The 12,330-nt window shown below is 38.3% G+C and overlaps 3 protein-coding genes across 7 annotated transcripts; all 3 read right to left on the bottom strand.

The window, feature by feature from the left end:
• Nucleotides 1-193: 193 nt before the first annotated feature.
• LOC126800009 (transcription termination factor MTEF18, mitochondrial-like) lies at nt 194-3,113 on the bottom strand. Its single transcript, XM_050527279.1, has 2 exons — nt 473-3,113; nt 194-375 (listed from the first exon to the last, which is right to left on the bottom strand). Exon 1 carries the CDS (start codon nt 2,993-2,995, stop codon nt 1,244-1,246), a length of 1,752 nt encoding a protein of 583 aa, XP_050383236.1. The 5' UTR covers nt 2,996-3,113; the 3' UTR covers nt 194-375; nt 473-1,243.
• A 442-nt stretch (nt 3,114-3,555) lies between these two features.
• LOC126800033 (uncharacterized) lies at nt 3,556-6,082 on the bottom strand. Of its 2 annotated transcripts, XM_050527321.1 has the most exons (8): nt 5,960-6,082; nt 5,373-5,512; nt 5,116-5,219; nt 4,919-4,963; nt 4,741-4,828; nt 4,261-4,357; nt 4,062-4,171; nt 3,556-3,937 (listed from the first exon to the last, which is right to left on the bottom strand). In XM_050527321.1, exons 2-8 carry the CDS (start codon nt 5,501-5,503, stop codon nt 3,814-3,816), a joined length of 699 nt encoding a protein of 232 aa, XP_050383278.1. In that variant the 5' UTR covers nt 5,504-5,512; nt 5,960-6,082; the 3' UTR covers nt 3,556-3,813. The 2 variants fall into 2 exon arrangements, with proteins under 2 accessions (XP_050383278.1, XP_050383277.1); XM_050527320.1 differs by having other exon boundaries at nt 4,062-4,357; nt 5,373-5,515; nt 5,960-6,056.
• A 1,369-nt stretch (nt 6,083-7,451) lies between these two features.
• LOC126800014 (myb family transcription factor PHL5) lies at nt 7,452-10,690 on the bottom strand. Of its 4 annotated transcripts, none has more exons than XM_050527289.1 (9): nt 10,429-10,688; nt 10,251-10,310; nt 9,640-10,123; nt 9,294-9,513; nt 9,131-9,207; nt 8,988-9,027; nt 8,549-8,603; nt 8,311-8,380; nt 7,452-8,148 (listed from the first exon to the last, which is right to left on the bottom strand). In XM_050527289.1, coding segments are annotated over exons 1-9 (1,215 nt in total). In that variant the 5' UTR covers nt 10,431-10,688; the 3' UTR covers nt 7,452-7,941. The 4 variants fall into 4 exon arrangements, with proteins under 4 accessions (XP_050383246.1, XP_050383247.1, XP_050383244.1 ...); XM_050527290.1 differs by having other exon boundaries at nt 10,279-10,301; nt 10,429-10,452; XM_050527287.1 differs by having other exon boundaries at nt 9,640-10,301; nt 10,429-10,690.
• Between the last annotated feature and the right edge of the window lie 1,640 nt (nt 10,691-12,330).

The raw sequence follows: 12,330 nt of genomic DNA, 5'->3' as shown, positions 1-12,330 counted from the left end.
GCCGAGATAAATGTAACGACTTCGATGTCCAGACGACCAGACTAGTATGAATTGGAGAAATCTATGCAATTGTAGTAATGTTATCGCACATTGTTCATTGTTGTGTCTAGAGATGTCAAATATGTAGATGAGTCCAAGGATGAGGCCATCAACGAATAAGCACATTTGCACGAGCTTGCTTCAGTTGCCTGAGGTTTATTATTTCAGTATATCGGTCTCCTTTTGTGACACTACTGTTTCTCTCGTCATATGTTGTATGAAGCCGGCAAGTTTAACGGTGATGAAGCCTTGTAGTTGATCAGGCAAATGTCGACTACTGCTCCAGCTCTTGTTAAACCGGATTTCACTCATTTCAGTGTTGAGGCTGTGCTGAGTCTGGAAGGCAATCTAATGAGACGGGTGGGAAATCAAAACTTACATATAATACCAGAAGCATTACAATTCATAAATAAAGTTTGTGTTTTTCCTTTACCATGATGCGCTTAAAAGACAGCAATCCACAAGATGAGATCCCAATATATCGAACATTCCAAAAGGGCACTGTTCTTGCTGCACTTCGCCTTTCCACTTGGAACAAAATCAGAAGCCTGCAGCAGATACCCTCGACTAGAGGTCTAGTCTATTCACAACCTTGAAGATTTAGGGTCAGTAAGCTTTTTAAAGAAATTTAAACCAAGCGATTTAGTTCTGTCAATTTGTATCAGACATGAAACACTTGTGCAGGTTCTTCTTTGCCCCTTCGCCAGCTTGGTATCTCTTTCCATAAGTAGATATGTAAAATGCTGGAAAGCATTTATCCTAACTATTCATGCCTTGCTCATTCGCCTGAAAATTCGCTTATGCAGCTACATCAAATTAGCGCCATCTATAACCCAGAAATGCAAGCTGCAATTCTAGAGATATTTCCAGGACTATAAACACAAGCTACTGTATTCAAACAGAAAGTGACAGAAAATATTTCTAGCTACAAAGAAGATGCTGTAATGATAACTGATCTCGTTGTTTTAACTCTTAGGTGCTATATCACCTTCAGATAGCAAATCCTCAGTAAATCAGTAAGAAAAACAAGCCTAAAAGCAGCTGTTATGATAAACTGATTTCATTGTTTTAATTTTTAGATGCTATATCACCTTCAACTAGCTAATCCTCAATAAATAAGTTCAAAAAACAAAAAATAGCACTAATAGCATTAACAGACAACAGTGTAAAATCTTGAAAGTGGGGGGCAATGACTTTTTTTTTCTCACCCTGAATCAATTATATTCTTCAAATCCTGCCAAACTTCAGGACCACCAGGATGATGATTTACAAACTTCCTTAGAAAACATGAATCTGAGGGATAAAAAATAAGGCTCAAGGCAGTACCAGAATCTACTGCCCCTTGACTTTTGAGCCAATTGTACACGAGTACCCTGTGCCGGATCCTTTTTATTCCACAAGAAAGATATCTTGGGAAGCCCAGCAAACTTGATAAGGGATAACACAAATGATTGACAAGGAGATCAATTTTCATTTCGATAAGTTTCTTTGACTGACAAAGAGCTGGAGGCCATCTTTTAATCATTTTACAGACTTCATCGCGATCTAAACCAGCTTCAACAATGCAATCAAATCTTTCCAGAAGCTCCCATCCACTGCCCTTAAACTGATTTACAGCTTCTGTTATTTTGCCAGGGTTCTCTAAAAATCCTATATCTTTTAATAACTTCAACTTGGGTGTCTTTGATCTGAGGCTCTCTTCCAGCTCTAATGGCCTAAGGGTTTTCCTAAGTACCCAATTCTTCATTTCTTGCGGGTTCTCCTGAATGTATCTAGACAGCTCCTTCTTGCCGATTTTTAAGTTAACAAGTAAGGTGTTGGTACTTTTCAACGCAATGGAACCGAGTAGCAGCGGTTGAGAATGCACAATCTTCCCTATCTCTGTAAACCCCATGCTGATTTCATTCAGGATCAAAAAGCATCTCCTTATATTTGAAACAAATCTCGTTACTTCAATTTGCGGGAACTGCAGAAATAATGAACATATCTGGCTCTTTGTGCATCCAAATTTTAGAAGTATTCCAATTAGTAAAAAAGTTCTTTCCCCTGAAGCCTCAAACACAATATCTGGATGCTGGCCAAGTAATGCACCCAACTGCTTGTTACTACAACAAATGTCACTAAGAAGACTCAGAACTCCACGGATCCGTCCCCAATTATAAGATTCCGATTCTGACAAGTTCCCCTGAACCCAACTGGTTTCAAACCCAAGACTCCTTAATATTTTCAACACCTCAACAAATGCCTCATCTACATCCCCAACTAACAAACAAGGACGGGCAACAATAAAACTGACTATAGCATGTCTACTGAGACCCAGTTCTTCAAAAACTTGAAGTTTCGATCGCAAAACCTCAAAATCATACCGAAAAATTTCCGTGGCTTCCTTGTATATCTTCCCTATCCAATTACGCTCAACCCCATACTGACATAACACAGCATAATTGTGAAGCAACAACTTCTCATCGACCAAGAACATCGAATAATGTGGAAGGAAATGAAAATACTCAGAAGGTTCCAACCCCAAACTCTCAAAGAAAGGCTCGAATTCATCAAGAGGGTGGTAAAGCAAGTAATGGGCAATCGTCTGTCGGATTTCCTTCTCATTACCAACGCATTTCAAAAGCTTATTGAGAAAATGCGGCGAGTTTTTGCTCATATTCTCAGCATCCGCAAAGTGCAAGCCTCTATTACAATACAAATAGTCTAACAATGCAGCTTGCGCTTCTCGCCGAACAGCACGAGACACTCTACCAGCATTTCTGCCGTTTTGAGTTAAAGGGGTCTTTTTAGTTGTGTAAAACCTAGGGGGTTGGGCATTTGGGAAAGACCCAATTGACCTAGCTGGATGTCCTAATACTCTAGAGAGGCTTGAAGAAACCCACTTGAGAACGGATGGTGTTCCCAGCTTGTGTAAATGAGTCATGCTCAGATAGATTGATGAGATTTTACGCATTAGTGATCATCAGAAGAGAAACTAAAAAGGGGTGAAGCTGAATGGGAATGAATCTGAAATGTTTAGGGATGGAAGACATTACCTTGGATTGCGATTCATGTCAGAGAAAATCAGCACCATTTTCACAATGGATGGATGCTTTCAACTGATTCAGTTTTGGGAAGTCTCAACATAAAGAGATTACCCTGCATTTTCGGGTCGGGTACGAGCCCACTGTATGGGACGGTGCCCATTAGTAATTCGCTTCGTTTTTATTCTTATTTGTTACAAGACGGACCTAAAAACTTGGCAGAAGAAAAAGATAGCCCTGAATTCGCAAATCAGCAAACATGGATCAGCAAGGGCATGCCTTCCACAGTCAGGAGGAAGCAAATTGCCCAAGGCCGATGTGCCTCAGTTCTACCAGAAAAAAGATAAGCATCAAGTTACACAACAGCCTAGTAAGACCAGCTTGATCATTCATATTTTGCATTATCTGAAAATGTGGCTAAGCTTGACATTCTCAAGTTTAGTCCTAACTGCAGCCCAACCAGAGAGTCAAGAACCAAGAGGAATATTGCAGACATAAGCTGAGCATCTCCAGTGGATATATCTTTTGGTTTTGTCAAATTCAAGATATAACATGTTATATTGACAATGTCAATTTTGATATAATTTCACGATAAAATCAACATGAAACAAACATTCAACAAAAAGATACATGGCATCTAGCACGGTGCTTTGAATTGAAATATTAAGGTACACACAAATCTTAACAAACTGTCCAGATCACTTCATTACTTGGGGTACCATCTTGAAAGTCGGATTCACATATGACATTACTTCATGTATTTATGCAGAAACTTGCGGTGAAAGTCATTTCTCACTGTGTCATTGATGAAGCGCTTGGGAGTTTTAGTTTCACCACGAGCCTGATTTTTGAACACCACATCATCATCCCACCTGTGCCCAAAACAAAATTGCATAGTGAGTAGAGCATAAAACTGCACACTGAGTAGAGCATAATGAGAAAGTTACCAAATTCTAACTTGATTACAGATATAATCAGGTCAATATCTTTACTAACCTTCTTTTCACACTGAAAGAAGAGGCGGTTATTGGATTATTTAGCAATGGGTTTCCCTTGAGAAGCTCTGCTTCCTTGACTTTAAGATCTTCTGCCAACTGTTGTTCTTCCTGAGAAAGCATAGAGTATATTTGTTAGGCATAGAGAAACACCAAAGCTTCGTAATCTGAATGTCATATGTAATAATAAAAAAACTCGCCTTTCGGCGCTTCTCCTCCGCTCTTTCCCTCTTTATTTGTTCAAGCTCGGCCAAAAGAGCTTCTGTGTCATCCTCATCATCATCGTCATCTTCATCACTATAAGGACAAACAATTATATTAGCAGATCTACGTAGCAATAGAACTTCAAATGAAAAAAAAAGGCCGACCAACAAATGAAACAGTGATGAAGGTGTAAGACCTTTTAAGGTACAGAAATCAATTTTGGAACCTTAACAAAAGCAAAAGGTTGCAACAGTAGACACAAAATTATGACCACAAACTCCTAGCAATTACTGGAAAGCAGTACCAACAGAACACTCATCTAGTTGGAAGGTGCGTAATTAACCAACAGCGCTTTCTTAATCTAAATTTCAAAACTCATCATTCTATTGTGGAAAATTCTGATGAATTAATATCATAGCCAAGAATTCACAGGGTAACATGTGTGAAGTCTGATTCAGACATCTTGTGATACTGACCTGTCATCATCACTTTTGACTTCCACATCAGAATCATCCGCATCTACGTTTCGTGGTACAATTCGATCTTCAGCATCCCTTCGTGTCCCTAATTAATAACAATTTAGTTTAATTAAACCAAAGAATTACTTGCAGGAATTTTTGCATTAAAATATGACTATGGAGCTGGGATACGCACCTTCCAACAAAAGCTGGCTTCCTCTCTTACTGCGATCTCTGTCATCTGCACAATGCACATAACGGTTAGAAACCATGACAAATAACATCACATCCACATAGAATTAAACTGACAACCAACACAGATTAAAGGGGTTAAATCAAAATCCATAAATTCCAAAAAAAAGAAAAAAAAAAGGGAAAGGCAAGATATCATACAGTTATACTTATCCTTTGATGAAAAATGCCTCCTCTCACGGTCTTCCAGCTCCTCCCGGAGGTCTCTCTTGTGAAGTTCTTCCTCGGTGTCCTGGCCCTCCCTCCTGTTCATACATACCATCAAAAAAGAAAGGTTTAAAACCCAGCATCCAAGCACAGCTTATTCGCATAATAGTTAAGAAACAAACTTAAGCCAGTATGGTCTGTCATCAATATTAACAATGGTACAAAGAATTATAGGTAAGAACAAGACTAACCTGGGTTTTAGAGTTGTATGGGATGCAATGTCCCTGGACGAATACTTCTGGGATGGGCCAAAAATCCGAGTACCACCTTGTTCATTACCACCTTTTGCAGGAGCCCATGTGGGTCGAGCTGCAGTCGTCATCTCTTCTCACTACTTTTTAAAGATATCGTCAGCCAATTCATGAACATAAAATCAATAGATCCGTATAATTCTTACGGATACTCTAAGAGGTTACTTCATCATTGTCTTTCCTGAATTCTTTAGCAAACAATACAGCTAGGTAGGAATTAACCATACAGACATGAATGTGTGCATTCAATAATATAGAAATTCAAGTCTTTTTTACCTCCATATATCCTTTTATCTGCGATGTAAAACCCTAAATCAAAATGACTTCTTGTTACTCATGAATTTAACGGAGCTGATTAACAGAAGAAGAAGCCGCAGTAATATAGGCGTTGGCCAAATTTCAGATTCAGAAGAACGATTACAAGCCTCGAATTCTAACCTAGAATTTCAATTCGTCTCATACGTTTCTAAAGAAGAACAAGTATAGAAATTAGACTGAGACAGAGAGATGGGAAAGGGATAACTTACCGGCGGTGATTGACACGACGAACGGCGCCGGAGATAGCGTTGAGGAGGAGAGAAGCTTAGGGTAGGTCGGTTTGATTTGGGGCCGATTCGATTTGATCTAGTCGGAGAGGAGATATATAATTTGTCGTTGCTAGATATATAAACTCCGCAGGTTGGGTTTCCGGGTCGGTTTGTAAAATGAGTGGCCCATTCTGATTTAATTGACCTATCAGGACTCGTGTCATCTCCAATTAGACCAAGAGATCCTAATCATCATAAACAGTTAAACACAATAAATGAGATTGAAAACCTTACTCACCAGTTGATTGAAAATTCATCCATTCAATAACAGAGGAAAGTAAAAGGGTTCGATTGTTGGCGGAGGCATTACACACCTTTTTGTTTCTAACTAGGCAAAAAATGAGACGGAGTTGGGGCATTGAGGACATTAGTGTGGCCAGGGCACCCGGTTTCTGGACTACCGGGTTGGAACTATTTCACATGGGTCCCGTCAGAGATTAGTCCAATGCCGAAGGAATTACCTTCGGCTGTGGGGATACCCTGATGCACGGTTTCTGAACTGACCCTCTGCTTCGGTATGCAACGGTGTACCACCGTTGAGCATTTGAAGGTTTTCCTCCGTTGAGTTTGTTTCGAGCCCCAAATAGAAATTGTCTTAGAACTGGAAATAAAAAATAAAAAATAAAAAAGGGTATAGCCACACACCGCAAGCTTTGTGTTCATGGCTTGGCTTGGAATAGTGGTATTGTTCATTGTCAAACTTGTTACATTTGACTTAGAACCCCGATTTTGTTGAATAAAGTTGTGTGTGATCAGTAGGCTGTGTTGTGTTGTTGCGATGGAATATTGATTGTGGGGGAAATGGTATGTGATTTGCAGGTGTTTAGAATATGGAGAAATTGAGGAATGATCTCTTATATATGTCAAAGCAAGTGGGAAATCACGGGAACATGGTTCTGTACTTACAACCATATAGAGTCGACTCACATTGCGCTCAGAGCCCCTAGCAAGTTAATTGATCGATGTAAGCATTGGCCTCCTTCCAAGTCTAGTTCAATTTGGTATTTCACTGAATGCGCATATGTGTTGAAATTCTGGGTCTATTTTTGCACTCTTTTACCATTTACACAAAGTAAGATTGAAATAAATTTTGAGTTTGGTATTTCACTGAGTTTCGTTATTATATTTTCTCTCTACTCAGTGTTATTTTTCTACTTTTCTAGATGTATAACATGATCTTCTGAGGGAAACAAAAGAAATATATTGACATCATATATTACAACATATTGGCAATCCTGTTGATCAGTGGTTGAGGAAACATCTTTTGATTGTTACTGTTAGGACTTTTTTTTCCGATAACAAGAGTCACCATGTTTGGTAGAACTCGATCGGCTGTTTAGCAGGAGAAAAGCTAAACGGAATACGGCAACCAGGCATAATCACAACGAACAGAAACCAAGTTCAGATGTAAATTCTGGAATATAATCTACTGAAAGATGTACATAGTTCGCACATATTAACTGAATAACTGACTTGTCATCGAAAAAAAACTGAATAACTGACTACTGAGGCATGCAGTTGTGTATCTACGAAGTGATGAAACTGATACAATTGATCTGATGTTGGAAGGTGATCGATCAATCACCTCTCAAGAATTATCTCCTTTTACAACCAATTCAATATTTAGTTTCTCAGCATCATTGAATAGAGCAAAACTTGAGGAGCATGAAAGCATGAGAAAATGTTGGTAAGTGATTGTTAATTTGTTACCAAAACCGCCACCCAAACAACTTTATGTGAATATGACAAAAATCATTCTGCAGCATCTATTCTATCAGCCAACATACACATGAGATTTTCGTATCGTCTTCTAGTGTAGTTTCTGCTAGTTTTTCTTTCTTCACCTTGTAGAAGCATCTAAAGGGTTCTTGATTCTGTGAAGCTTTGTTGCAGCCACATGACCTAAGGATGTGCTTTCTGGGCTAACTTATCTTGGATGGACAGTGGGAACTCCCAGAACCTTCAGTACTGGAAACTTGAACTTCATTATTTGATGGACCAACTTCATGGCATCTAAAATCCAGGTTTGAAGTCTTTAACAAGCTATCACTTGTTTTTTGCTGCAGGTCAAACATTTTCTTGAGCTGCTCCCCTTGTTTTTCAATGCGCAACTGTAAACTTCGCTGAATCTGTTCATCAGAAGTGAACATATGAATTTACTGTAAGTTATAATAGAGATAGTTGGAGTGTGGTTTTGATAACCAAAGTATGAGACGCACATAATATTGTTTCTAAATTGTATAGAAATCAAATATCATTGGCACCAACGAAATTAATTTTCAAGAATTTACCTCCAGTTGTTCGTGAAGTTGCTTCTGGGCATCTAGTTGTAGTTGCAGTGCCTCCTTGATTTGAAATCCACTGCCAGAAAAATTCACATCATAGGTATGTAAGAGATTGGTGTACAAAGGAGTTAGAGAGAAAAGATAGGTTTTCCTAGAATGTATGTTATTTGATAAACTAAAACTAATGTATGTTATTTGATAAACTAAAACTAAAATAAAAAACAAGGGTAAACAGATGGCTTACGTTTTCACGTCAAGCTGAGGTTCGGCATTCACATGAGCTCTTTTTTCAGATCTTCCTGCAATAGAAGAATACTCAGAACAGAATATGGTGAAGCTAATAATGCAATCTAGGACAAACTTCAAGAAAAATAAAAAGTTTGTAATTGAAAATCATGTAACACATGTTTTACATTCTTAGGTGTGTAAACATTGCACCCCAGCCGAAGCTTCTGACAATTTATGTGAGAGAGAAGGATAAATATTTATGAGTTAAGTCTCACATCAGAATGTGGCAACAACGGTGAGGGGTTTTAATATTTTTCTGATATATCTGGTGTCTTAAACCATTTTAATGTTGGTGTTTGAAGACTTCTTTAGGTGACATTCCCTATAACCAAGGGCAGAGCTTTGAATTCTGATTGAAACAAGTACTAAATTGGATAACAGTAACCAAGATTTACCTTCTGCTGAGTCTGGCAAATATTTTGCGATTCGATATTTCTACAAGGAGAGAACACATAAAAACAATTAAGGAAAAAAATTGATCTAACCAAGAGAAAGAAATATAGGAAAACAAAAGCACAAATTGGAGAAGTGCATATACCTGCAAATGACTTTTGATATGAAAGATGGTTAATCCCTCCAATCCCATCATCTTCAGTATTGCCTTAGGTGTTGCTTCTATAGGTTATTGATCACCAGATAAATCAACACGCATGAATCTTTCATTTAAAACATAATGCAACAGATTATATTGAGTTACTTACTGTCAGCACCCCCAAGGCGATTTACACACTCAACAAACTTCTCATGAAGATCTTGGTTCCATCGTATACGTGTCTTACTCGAGAGCGATGGACTAATTGAAGGAGAATCACCATAGGTTGCAGATGCAGATCCTGAGGAAGTTCTTGGAGACTGCTTTGCTTGCTGAGAAAAGAAGCTCGCTTGCGCAACCGGAGTAGTACTGAATACATTACAATAGCCCTGTGCAGAAGAAACTAGTCCGTAACTACAAATAAATTGAACATCATATTGAAATGGTGGAACAAATGAAAAGTGAATGCACAAATGCTACTGCAAAATCCGATTCTAGATAAAAAATATACATACTTGTTCCAGATTGTCTTTGAAAGCAAGTGAAAAGGGTCTCTTAACTGAGGCAGTAGTATTTTGTTGATGCAGAAAGAACTTACTGCCTGACAAATAGTTGCATGGGATTTGATTAGACTTCTCAGAGGATTTATAAGATGGAGAGCCCTTGGTTTGGGATTTTACAATTGATTGCAAGGTATTTCTGATGTCCTCTGATGATTCCATTTGAAAACTTTCTTCATAAGATTGGCTAGAAGGGAACTGTTGAGGATATGAATTTTCACCATCTTGAGACTCATAGTGTGAAGGAAATCCCATGAATCTTTCCGTTGCAAAGAAAGCCGAAGCCGGAGATTCAAATCGACTCATAATGCTACTTGGTACATTTTCAGTCCCAAGATTTTGAAGCTGTGACACTCCCTGATCCATGGTGGGTTGCTGAACCCAAACTCCCATGTCCCAAGGCTGTTGTTGCAGACCCAAGAGCTGATGAGTAGAATGGCTACCAAGTTCAAAGTTAGGATCATTAATTAGTCCATGGTTGTGATGATGAATTCTTTTCTGGCAATCGATCTTCTGCTCGTTCATTAACAAAGAACAGGAACTGAAATTACAATACACCAACACACCAGCAAGAACAGCAAGTTGGACAAGCACCTGTGCCCAATATCCTCCAACATCTGAAAATCCTATATCAATCTTTCAGCAGCTAATTCATCAAACATCAAAAATGAAAATAAAATGCAATCGACAGGGAGGAGACCAAAGAGAAGATCAGAAAGATTTATGGCACACAATTCTTCTTACATATTCCATAAGACTTCCTCTCTAACTCTTGACTATATATGTGGACAGTAGTATGTACCATGCAGTAACCTTTTAATTAGAGTACAAAGTGTGAGGATTCAACAATGCTATTATTGATGAAAACAAAGTAACAAAACATTAAGAAGAAACAATCCCTCCATATAAAACAATGAACACACAAACGTGTCCCAATGGAGACATAGTAGCATCATATACAGCTTACTGTGTCTCCATCACAAAGAGAATTAATAACTTAATCTCCAACATCAATTGGATAATGGGTTATTGAATGATTCCCAATATGTTTCTGTTTATTTCTAATTGTTGTAATTATTGGATGTGGAATAATACTATGGCGGCATCTCTGTCCTAATTAAGAATAGTAGATACTAGAATAAATTCACAGAACAGATATCTGTGGTTATTCCTATATTTGATACGGATGGAAGTCACTTTTTAGCCACCGAAAACGGAAAATTAAACATACAGTGCAATAGGCTTGAAACTGCATAACGTAAAGACCAATTTGGAAATCACAAGAAGAGCTTCATGTATTGTCATATTTATCTAGAGACATGACAGAATTTTGCAACGGGAATAAAACGTGTTCAAAAATTAATTTCAGAGTGAATAAGAAGATTCAATCGTAACCAAGAGCTACCTAGAGTGGTTTGCCAACTAGTCGACTGTACAAAGAAAGGTCGCTATTAGTTACACAGTTTATTCGAAGTTTCTTTTAGAGGGGAATGGATTGTGTTCAAGTTGGCGAGAAGCCAATTCGATTATTTTATCAGTTATCTTGATGGAGTGAAGCCTCCGCTACAAGATTTTAACGCTAGGTCAAGTTCATAAAATCTCGAAAATGAGCAGAAAATAAAGTAACACAACTTGGGCCTAGTTTTTTTTTTTTTTTAGAAAACAACTTTGAGCATAGTTTGGTACACATCCACTTCTAAAAAATCAACTTTTAGGTCGACTTTTAAAATTACCACCAACATGCCTAGGTCGCCGGAAATCTACAAAGAATCCAACCATGATCACAGTAGCATCACCATCCGGGCCTCCACCTCCAAATCGAAGCAACCAGTATTGTGATAACACAGATCAGCCATCTCGCTGCCCCTAAACAACATTGTCATCGCGAGACTACTTAGCAACGTCAACCGACTTGAGCCTAGAGCGAAGAAGGAGGAGAAGAAAGAGATGGCGCAAACCAACAACGAGATAGCGCAAACCATCCCTGTGTCAAACTCCAGTTGAGGCTAACGTCCCCAAAAGAACTACTTCCCCACCATTCCAAACGCCGCCACCACAGGAAAGTAGGGCGAGAGAGAAGGAGGCGAGCCCTTTAGAAGGCAAAAGTTAGTTATTATTAACTTGCCGGTCTTGTAGTTTCATTTTTGGATTTCATGTTTTTTGAATCAATAGCGTTGGTTTTCATACATTTACAATAGCTTCTATTACCATATATTACTGGATAAACTGCATATAATATATAATTTGCTTATGTACGTACCATTATTATCAAGAGAAAATAAATATGAGGAAATCGAATGTGTCGACATAGTGTTGACTAGAATTGACATTGTTAGAAAGCGAAATCGCATAGGTGGATTCCTTGCTATCATGAATGTTTCATCTCTTGACTGGTTCTAACTAAGGTGTACATTAGTTTAGTACATGAGCGATATGCAAGGATGAGTCGATCAAAAAATTTGTTTTTGCCGGCCCTCTGAACCCTAGCCTTTTGCACCTTAATTATCGTAAGTGCTCATTCAAAAATGATCTCTGATGTTTATGAATTAACCGTAAGAAAATAAGAAGAGCCATTTTGTGATGTTGAAAATGTCTACAGTTAACAATCCAATTTGATGGACTCCAATCTGTGATCGTAGTTGATCG

Source organism: Argentina anserina, chromosome 6 (assembly GCF_933775445.1).
Source record: "Argentina anserina chromosome 6, drPotAnse1.1, whole genome shotgun sequence".
Classification (NCBI taxonomy): domain Eukaryota; kingdom Viridiplantae; phylum Streptophyta; class Magnoliopsida; order Rosales; family Rosaceae; genus Argentina; species Argentina anserina.
This window is presented reverse-complemented; position numbering and strand designations above follow the sequence as displayed.

Coding starts and splice junctions, on each gene's coding strand:
- LOC126800009 (XM_050527279.1), bottom strand. CDS start 2,995: ATGCGTAAAATCTCATCAATCTATCTGAGCATGACTCATTTACACAAG.
- LOC126800033 (XM_050527321.1), bottom strand. CDS start 5,503: ATGACGACTGCAGCTCGACCCACATGGGCTCCTGCAAAAGGTGGTAAT. Junction 4,829..4,918: donor AAGCCAGCTTTTGTTGGAAG/GTGCGTATCCCA, acceptor GTTATTAATTAG/GGACACGAAGGGATGCTGAA. Junction 4,358..4,740: donor GTCAAAAGTGATGATGACAG/GTCAGTATCACA, acceptor TTGTCCTTATAG/TGATGAAGATGACGATGATG.
- LOC126800014 (XM_050527287.1), bottom strand. CDS start 10,489: ATGGTACATACTACTGTCCACATATATAGTCAAGAGTTAGAGAGGAAG. Junction 9,514..9,639: donor TCAAAGACAATCTGGAACAA/GTATGTATATTT, acceptor TCTTCTGCACAG/GGCTATTGTAATGTATTCAG. Junction 8,604..8,987: donor TTTGCCAGACTCAGCAGAAG/GTAAATCTTGGT, acceptor CTTCTATTGCAG/GAAGATCTGAAAAAAGAGCT.